A 10,729-nucleotide genomic window follows, 5' to 3' on the forward strand; every position below is an offset into this window, starting at 1 on the left:
ATACTATGAGAAGACAGTATATGGGTCCCTCTGTGTATATACTATGAGGGGACAGTATATGGGATCCCCCTGTGTATATACTATGACGGGACAGTATATGGACACCCTGTGTATATACTATGAGACAGTATATGGAGCTCCTGTCTATACACTATGAGAGGACAGTTTATAGGATCCCCGTTTATATACTGAGGGGACAGTATATGGACTCCCTGTGTATATACTATGAGGGGACAGCATAAGGACCCCCTGTATATATACTATGAGGGGACAGTATATGGACCCCCTGTGTATATACTATGAGGGGACAGTATATGGACACCCTGTGTATATACTATGAGACAGTATATGGAGCTCCTGTCTATACACTATGAGAGGACAGTTTATAGGATCCCCGTTTATATACTGAGGGGACAGTATATGGGATCCCCGTGTACATACTATGAGGGGACAGTATATGGACCCCCTGTGTATATACTATGAGGAGACAGTATATGGGCCCCCTGTGTATATACTGAGACAGTATATGGACCCTCTGTGTATAAACTATGAGGGGACAGTATATGGGATCCCCCTGTGTATATACTAAGAGGAGGCAGTATATGGGATCCCCCTGTGTATATACTAAGAGGGGACAGTATATGGGATCCCCCTGTGTATATACTAAGAGGAGGCAGTATATGGGATCCCCCTGTGTATATACTAAGAGGGGACAGTATATGGGATCCCCCTGTGTATATACTAAGAGGAGGCAGTATATGGGATCCCCCTGTGTATATACTATGAGGGGACAGTATATGGGATCCCCCTGTGTATATACTAAGAGGAGACAGTATAAGGACCCCCTGTGTATACACAGTGTTCCAAATTATTATGCAGATTACATTTTTCTCGGATTTTCCTAAATGATCGGTGCAAATGACAGTCAGTCTAATAAAAGTCATCACCCGTTAGAGTATACATCGAATTTTATTGAAGAAACCTCCCAATGATAACAGTATCATCTCCAAAATGAATAAAAACTCTAAATGCACTGTTCCAAATTATTAGGCATAGTAGAATTTCTGAACATTTGATATGTTTTAAAGAACTGAAAATGCTCATTTGTGGAATTTGCAGCATTAGGAGGTCACATTCACTGAACAAAAAAGCTGTTTCAGGCCTGTCCCACACGTCCAGATAATTCCGGTACCAGAAAAATCGGTACCGGAATTATCCGTGTCCGTGTGCTTACGTAGCACATCAGTGTGGCACACGTGCGGCAGCCGTGTGCCGCCCGTGTGCTGACTGAGGACCACACGGACCGTGCAGGAGACAGAGCTACAGTTAAGCGCTGTCCCCTGCGCGCGGTGCTGAAGCCGGTATTCATCCCTTCTTCCCAGCAGCATTCGCTGGAGAGAAGGAATGAATAATCTTTTTTTTTCTTTCCCCTTAAAAATAACGTTTGTGCGTTAACATAGGACCCCTTCTTTGATATCACCTTCACAATTCTTGCATTCTTGAGTTTTTGGAGAGTTTCTGCTTGTATTTCTTTGCATGAAGTCAGAATAGCCTCCCAGAGCCGCTGTTTTGATGTGAACTGCCTCCCACCCTCATAGATCTTTTGCTTGATGATACTCCAAAGGTTTTCTATAGGGTTGAGGTCAGGTGAAGATGGTGGCCGCACCATGAGTCTCCTGCACGGTCCGTGTGGTCCTCAGTCAGCACACGGGCGGCACACGGCTGCCGCACGTGTGCCACACTGATGTGCTACGTAAGCACACGGACACGGATAATTCCGGTACCGATTTTTCTGGTACCACTCCTTTTATGCCCATAGCAGCCAATGACTCACAGGTATTATTTGCAGCATGAGATGGTGCATTGTCATGCATGAAGATGATTTTGCTCCTGAAGGCACGTTTCTGCTTTTAGACCATGGAAGAAAGTTGTCAGTCCAGTCAGAAACGCTATTTACTTTACAGAGGTCATTCTCACATCTTCAGGAACCTTAAAGAGCCCTACCAGCTGTTTCCCCATGATTCCAGCCCAAAACATGACTTCTCCACCTCCTTGCTGACGTCGCTGCCTTGTTAGGACACGGTGGCCATCCACCAACCATCCACTACTCCATCCATCTGGACCATCCAGGGTTGCTCGACACTCATCAGTAAACAAGACTGTTTGAAAATTAGTCTTCATGTATGTCTGGGCCCACTGCAACCGTTTCTGCATGTGAACACTGTTTAGGGTTGGCCAAATAGTAGGTTTATTGTTATGGACCTGGTGGTTAGGAGCACCCGAAATGACCTGATGGTTAAACTCACACAGGACAAGCTCTGGGAAGTGGGAGCTTTGCTGACCGCAACCCTTAATCCTATCACACAACTAGAAATAGCCGTGGAGCGTACCTAACACGACCTAGACGCCTCTTCACAGCCTAAGAGCTAACTAGCCCTAAAGATAGAAAATAAAGCCTACCTTGCCTCAGAGAAATTCCCCAAAGGAAAAGGCAGCCCCCCACATATATTGACTGTGAGTAAAGATGAAAGTCACAAACACAGAAATGAAACAGGTTTCAGCAAAGGGAGTTACTAAACAGACTGAGGATAGGAAAGGTATCTTTGCGGTCAGCACAAAAAACTACAAAAAACCACGCAGAGTGTGCTAAAAGACCTCCGCACCGACTCACGGTGCGGAGATGCCACTCTGCATTCCAGAGCTTCCAGCTAGCAAGGCAAAATCATGATAGCCAACTGGACAAGGAAACAAAGAACAAATAATTAACTAGCAGGGACTTAGCTTCTGCTGGAGTAGACAGGTCACCAGAAAGATCCAAGAGCGAACTGAACCAGTACAAGAACATTGACAGCTGGCATGGTGTAACGATCTGAGTGGAGTTAAATAGAACAGCCAGCCAACGAATAAACTACGTCACCTGTGGAAGGAACCTCAGAAGCAGCAGCTCCACTCACAGCCACCAGAGGGAGTCCATGGACAGAACTCGCTGAAGTACCATTCATGACCACAGGAGGGAGTTCGAAAACAGAATTCACAACAGTTTATGCACCACAGTAAGCCTTTGAAGGATCATACACCTTGAGGTTTGAGGGACTCCAGAGGCACCAGCAGCTTCAAATAACTGTTTGCTGCTTTGTAATGGTATTTTGGCAGCTGCTCTCTTAATCCAATGAATTTGTCTGGCAGAAACCTTCCTCATTATGCCTTTATCTGCATGAACTCTGTGCTCTGTTTCAGTCACAAATCTCTTCACAGTATGAAGATCACAAACTTTTTGTGAAATATCTAATTTTTTCATACCTTATCCAAGGCATTGCACTATTTAACGCTTTTCAGCAGCAGAGAGATCCTTTTTATTTCTCATATTGCTTGAAACCTGTGGCCTGCTTAATAATGTGGAACATCATTTTTAAGTAGTTTTCCTTTAATTAGAATCACCTGGAAAACTAATTATCACATGTGTTTAAGACTGATTTCAGTTATCTATTGAGCCCTGAGACACAATATCATCCATGAGTTTATTTGAAAAACAAAACAATTAAATCTTTATGACACTTAAATCCAATTTGCATAATAATTTGAAACACACAGTGTATAGTATGAGAGGACAGTATATGGGATCCCCCTGTGTATATACTATGAAGAGACAGTATATAGAGCCCCGTGTATATACTAAGAGGGGACAGTATATGGACCCCCTGTGTATATACTATGAGGGGACAGTATATGGGATCCCCCTGTGTATATACTAAGAGGAGGCAGTATATGGGATCCCCCTGTGTATATACTATGATGGGACAGTATATGGGACCCCCTGTGTATATACTATGAGAGGACAGTATATGGGACCCCTTGTGTATATACTATGAGGGGACAGTATATGGACCCTCTGTGTATATACTATGAGGGGACAGTATATGGGATCTCCCTGTGTATATACTATGAAGAGACAGTATATAGACCCCCGTGTATATACTAAGAGGGGACAGTATATGGACCCCCTGTGTATATACTATGAAGGGACAGTATATGGGATCCCCCTGTGTATATACTATGATGGGACAGTATATGGACTCCCTGTGTATATACTGTACTATGAGGGGACAGTATATGGGACCCCCCTGTGTATATACTATGAGAGGACAGTATATGGGACCCTCTGTGTATACTATGAGGGGACAGTATATGGGACCCCCTTGTGTATATACTAAGAGGGGACAGTATATGGGATCCCCTGTGTATATACTATGAGGGGACAGTATATGGGATCCCCTGTGTATATACTATGAGGGGACAGTATATGGGACCCCCTTGTGTGTATACTATGAGGGGACTGTATATGGGATCCCCCTGTGTATATACTATGAGGGGACAGTATATGGGATCCCCTGTGTATATACTATGAGGGGACAGTATATGGGATCCCCTGTGTATATACTATGAGGGGACAGTATATGGGACCCCCTTGTGTGTATACTATGAGGGGACAGTATATGGGATCCCCCTGTGTATATACTATGAGGGGACAGTATATGGGATCCCCTGTGTATATACTATGAGGGGACAGTATATGGGATCCCCTGTGTATATACTATGAGGGGACAGTATATGGGACCCCCTTGTGTGTATACTATGAGGGGACAGTATATGGGACCACCTTGTGTATATACTAAGATGGGACAGTATATGGGATCCCCTGTGTATATACTAAGAGGGGACAGTATATGGGACCCCCTGTGTATATACTAAGAGGGGACAGTATATGGGACCCCCTTGTGTATATACTATGAGGTGACAGTATATGGGATCCCCTGTATATATACTAAGAGGGGACAGTATATGGGACCCCCTGTGTATATACTAAGAGGGGACAGTATATGGGACCCCCTTGTGTATATACTATGAGGTGACAGTATATGGGATCCCCTGTATATATACTAAGAGGGGACAGTATATGGGACCCCCTTGTGTGTATACTATGAGGGGACTGTATATGGGATCCCCCTTGTGTGTATACTATGAGGGGACAGTATATGGGACCACCTTGTGTATATACTAAGATGGGACAGTATATGGGATCCCCTGTGTATATACTAAGAGGGGACAGTATATGGGACCCCCTGTGTATATACTAAGAGGGGACAGTATATGGGACCCCCTTGTGTATATACTATGAGGTGACAGTATATGGGATCCCCTGTATATATACTAAGAGGGGACAGTATATGGGACCCCCTGTGTATATACTAAGAGGGGACAGTATATGGGACCCCCTTGTGTATATACTATGAGGGGACAGTATATGGGATCCCCTGTGTATATACTATGAGGGGACAGTATATGGGACCCCCTTGTGTGTATACTATGAGGGGACTGTATATGGGATCCCCCTGTGTATATACTATGAGGGGACTGTATATGGGATCCCCCTGTGTATATACTATGACGGGACAGTAAATGGACTCCTTGTGTATATACTATGAGGGGACAGTATATGGGACCCCCTTGTGTGTATACTATGAGGGGACAGTATATGGGATCCCCTGTATATATACTAAGAGGGGACAGTATATGGGACCCCCTGTGTATATACTAAGAGGGGACAGTATACCCCTGTGGTATCACACAGCCCTGTAGTGGCTGTTGTGGCCGCCGCTCTTCCTCCTTAGTTTTCGGCTTCATCCCCGGTCTCCGTTTCCATGACTACCAGAGTGTATAAATCTGTGGGTCTCCGGCCGCCCGCAGCAGTCGCTCCGCAGCTTCCCACGGTCCAGGATGCTCCGTCCCCGGGACCTCCGGCGCAGCTCGGGCACTCGCACCTTCCTGGACGCCATGCACGGCGGTAAGGTGCACCTGGCGCGCTTCGTGCTGGACGCTCTGGACCGCAGGATCGTGAACTCCCCGGCGGGGGACCAGGGCCGCACCCCGCTCATGTACGCCGTGTGTCTGAGGGAGACCGAGCTCCGGGGCCGTTTCGTGCGGCTGCTCCTGGACAAGGGCGCGGATGTGAACGGGCAGGACGAGGCGGGGCGCACGGCGCTGAGCCTGGCCTGTGAGCTCGGACACCTGGACGCCGTGAAGCTGCTGGTGCAGCACAGCGCGGACCCGGAGATCGCGGACCGGGACGGGAACCGGGCGCTGATGTACGCGGCGTCCTGCGGCCACAGCGCGGAGCTGCGCTTCCTGCTCCGCTCCTACAAGCGCTTCGGGCTCCGCCTGGACGCCACCAACAGAGCCGGCATCTCTGCGCTGGACGCCGCCCGGGTGTCCGGCCACTGGGAGTGTGAGCGAGCGCTGAGCGGGCGCGGCCGGGACGGAGAGCCCACTGCCCGCAGCCCCAAGCCGCTGTCCCGGCCCTTCTCACACCGCAGGGAGGACGAGGACGGCGCGCACACCCGGGGAGCCCTCACCCGCTCCGCCAGCTGCTCGCCGGCCCACGCGGAGGCCCTCCCGGAGAAGGCGGCGCTGCCTGTGCCCGAGCTCGGCATCCAGCGGGCGCACAGCTGGGACGGCACCGGGGGAATCTCGCAGAGCAGCCGGCTGCTGCGCCGGGGAACCTCGCCGGACTTCTACCCCGGAGACATGAGGGCGAAGAGGAGGGACAGCAGCTGCAGCCGGAGCCAGCTCATACCGCCCGACGGCAGGCAGGCCCTGGCCTTGTGACCGCACCGGGGGACTCCGCACAGGACAGTGGTCACGTGATAAGACAACCAGGACTGTGACTCCTGCAGCAAACGATCAGGAGCCTGGTCACCTACAGCAAATGACAGCCAGCCTGAGCCTTGCAGCCAATGGGACTGTGCTCTCCTGGCCAGTGATCACCTACATTGTATGGACCTACAGGAAGCCTTTAGTCTGGTGTATGTGACTATTGGAGGGGCCTGGGAGCACACCAGACAGACATGCCATATTGTATGGTGTTGCTAACTGATGAAATCCATCTTACACCCCTGGGTTTCCACCCTTGGATATCTAGTGTGCTTAGAATTTGCCTTATATTTATAGGTAACAATTTGGGACCCAACATCGGGGCCTGGTGATCACTGGGGTTGTGCAGCGCCTCTTCTTTCTGCCCTCTGGACGGATGCGATCCTGTTCTAGCCACCAGTCCCAAATCCCAGGCATCGGACTATCACCTCCGAGTGCCGCAGCGTCTCCCAGTGCCAGATGTAGAAAAGTGAAGCGCTACACAACCCCTTTAAAGGGAGCCTGTCAGTAAGGTCAACCACCCCAATCTGGATGTATGGGAATGCCGGTCCTTACATGAAGATGTTGATAGACTTACGGTATCTTTCAATCTATTGCTAAAAAAATCACTTTTAATTCTTATGCAAATGAGGCATTAATTGCTCTGGGCCTGACAGCACTTTCCAGGCAGCGGCCTCTTTAGGTTGATTGACAGCTCACTGATTTCCCTGTATGATGTGACTGACAGTGCGCTATCAGTCTGGAGGCCGCTGCAGGGTGGGGGAAGTGCTCAGTCACACCCAGAGCATTTAATGACTCATTTATATAGTGCTGATAAGAAAAACGAGTGTCAGGAACGGCAGCAACAGATGATTCGGATATATATAGTGGGAGAGAGTTTTCAATGTTACGGACAGTCCCTTTAATGTGTCACTAAGCCTTTTTCAACCATTGCACTGTTTATACATGGATATTAAGTTTGCTATATACTACAATTAGTCCTTTAGGGACTATACATAATTCGCCCATAACCAGTGGGCAGCACTTAATACAATATACACACAGGATTTGTTACCCTAATTGGTGTTTAAGGAACAATGATAATAATGGAGAATTAAAACATGAAGTTTTATTGAATTATAAATAAAAACATATTCAAGTACTGGAAAATGGAGGTATAATAGAAGTCCACAATACATGAATAAATAGTGATGACTTATAATGATTTCCAAGGTTTTTCTATAAATAAATAAATAATTTTATAGCTAATAATACCTAGAAAAGTGCTGATGCTTTGAAAAATTCCAACCCAAAATTGGTTAAAGTGCACAATGCCAAAAAAAGATGATATATAATTTTATCCAGACAAATATATACCTAAAATGAATAGATCAATAAATAATTCCCGGTTCCACAATTGCATCAGATAATCAATAGAAGGTGCTATTAATCAGATAACTATTCTGAGGTGTCGTATGCATAGAAAAGGAACCACTTGTCACACATCCATAGTAGAAAGCTGAGGGTCCTCTAGCTGCAAGGCTGTGACTATAGGGCATCTCTATATTACATACATTAATCTGTCCATATAACAGCTTGAACTAGCAGGCATGAATAAGCTTCGTGCCGCCAGATATTGCAATAACACAACTTGTATATGTGTTTGGGGGCAATAAATTACCTCTCCGCTGCTGCATGTCAAAAAGGTGCTCACAGACTCCTGGCCCCGACGTGCGTTTCGCCTTGCTTCTATTATACCTCCAGTTTTCCAGCACTTGACTCCAAAAATGTTAATGTTTTTATTTATAATTCAATAAAACTTTGTTTTAATACTTAGTTATTAGTCACTTCAATCTTTTGTTCCTTAAACACCAATTAGGGTAACAAATCCTGTGTTTATAAGTATGAAAATATTTTGTATTATTACTGTTCTGTAGTAAAACCCAGAGCTGAAATCACAATTCTGCAGGTTATCAGAAAATGCTTTTTGAAAAGATGGTATCCGCATCGCTGCTATTCATGGGAGTATCTGCCTATATGCTGGTGGGGTTTATGGAAACAGTGGATTGGGCTGCTACAACGGTTCATGTATCCCATAGAAATGAGCTGGAATTCGGGAGAAGGTGTAGCGTATTACTCTTTGCAGAACTATGGTCACCTCTGCCACCACATATGGACAGGTACATCCCAATTTGGCCAATACTGGCTTAGATGTGAATATCCGTGTAAAGATACAACATGGCAAAGAGGACTTATCACATCAGAAGGGACCAGTTTTTGCTCTTTATTCGTGCTGTTCCTCTGATTATTCCTTTTTTGTGTGTTTTTTTCTTAATCCACCCTACAGTGTCAGAGATATGGGCCTTTTTATTCAGGCTATGGTTCACAGGATCCTCAGGGGCGTGTCTTTAAGGCTGCTGAGCATGACCCACACCCACTTTATAAACGCCATCAAAATTAGCAATAAGTAAAAGGCCCATATGTCTGGGACCATATGACGGATTTAACAAAGGGGGGAAAAAAGCATTTTCAGGGGAACAGCGGGAAGACACTTTTACCTAGCAACTGGTCCCTTTAATGGACTCCAACAGTATCCGAAGGGTCCCATTGATTTACAATAGTATGAAGTTCTGTTATAGTGTGCTGCTATTTTTTTTAGCAAAATGTGTGATGCTGACATAAACCTACACTAAGATGTAACCCTAAATAATAATAATCTTTATTTTTATATAGCGCTAACATATTCTGCAGCACTTTACACACATTATCATCGCTGTCCCCGATGGGGCTCACGATCTAAATTCCCTATCAATATGTCTTTGGCCAAGCTGAGCTCCTGTTCCGCAGGGAGGCAGTGAGTGCTGCGCCTTTGTTCTATAATGTGGACCACACTGTGCGCAGACAATGTGACGGCAAGGAATTCTGCAAGATTTCAGCTCTGAAGGCTAAAAAAGAGTGAATTGAGCTCTGGGCTATACTGCAGGCTAGCTCAGGATCAGTAGCCGTTACCAGCATATTTATACATTTCATTGGACAGTTTGGTTGTAGCCGCGCCGTCACGTACATCTGCTGCATGTGGTTGTGGGTATTGCCCACATAAGTGGGTGTAGTTTGGATGCACGCAGCAGCTGATACTTGAAGACCAAGCCTTAAAAAACTCTTCAGGGTTGTGAAAATAAAACTTTGTTAATGCAATAAACTTTGGAAAATGCCTCCATTTACAATTCACCCTCTGTTTGCCTTCTGTCTCTCTGTTGACTTCCATGTAAAGCGCCACCATGTGGTTTATAACACGAAACCAAATAGAACACTTTAAATATTCTGCCCATGAATTGCGTCTAAATAATCCTCATATCATAGGCCTTCTAACGTCAAATGGACACTCCCGATAACACTATATAACCAAAAGAGAAAAATGGAGTACTCAGTCCAAACCTTTTTAACAAAACCGTATACAATACTTTATTAATAATTCATCAATACAGTAATAGCATAATAATACATAATTTTAACACAAAAACAGGGTAAGGGTAGTCACAGGTAACCCGGCTGGTAATGGTTAACAATAAAGTGCATAGTGCCCATAATTTTATTGGGAAGCTCACCCCCAACACATATCAATTAAAGCATTTAGCGGTTTTCACAATGTTGCGGCATACCAGTATGCAGTTGGAATACAAGTATTCATTCAGGGAGCTTACCCATATTATTGTGCAGAGCCGGGCCCGTATCACGCCGCCACCGACGCGCGTTTCGCTGATCTTTCTCAAGGTGCGGTGATCAGGTGTGTGAGGGCCGACATTAAATACCCAAAGGTACCGGAAACTGTGTAACCGGCGCATGTTCCCTGACCTGTGCGCACCGAAAAGCATCACTTCCGGCGAGCGGAACAACACTGCGTGTCAGCGTCCCTGTAAGTACGACGTAACTGGAACGCACGTGTCATCCCTATTCACCATCAGCCATGCCCCGATGCGCACCACAGGAGACATGCGCACCACAGGATCCGGAAAGAAATAGAAAATGCTGGGACAATTACCGG

At 46.1% G+C, this 10,729-nt stretch overlaps 1 protein-coding gene across 1 annotated transcript; it reads left to right on the plus strand.

Moving 5' to 3' along the window:
* Nucleotides 1-5,770: 5,770 nt before the first annotated feature.
* On the plus strand, nt 5,771-9,915 carry ANKRD63 (ankyrin repeat domain 63). The gene has a single exon (XM_069729567.1). It carries the CDS (start codon nt 5,776-5,778, stop codon nt 6,661-6,663), a length of 888 nt encoding a protein of 295 aa, XP_069585668.1. The 5' UTR covers nt 5,771-5,775; the 3' UTR covers nt 6,664-9,915.
* The last annotated feature ends 814 nt before the right edge of the window (nt 9,916-10,729 follow it).

The sequence above is a fragment of the Ranitomeya imitator genome, chromosome 1 (genome assembly GCF_032444005.1).
Source record: "Ranitomeya imitator isolate aRanImi1 chromosome 1, aRanImi1.pri, whole genome shotgun sequence".
NCBI lineage: Eukaryota > Metazoa > Chordata > Amphibia > Anura > Dendrobatidae > Ranitomeya > Ranitomeya imitator.

Coding starts and splice junctions, on each gene's coding strand:
- ANKRD63 (XM_069729567.1), top strand. CDS start 5,776: ATGCTCCGTCCCCGGGACCTCCGGCGCAGCTCGGGCACTCGCACCTTC.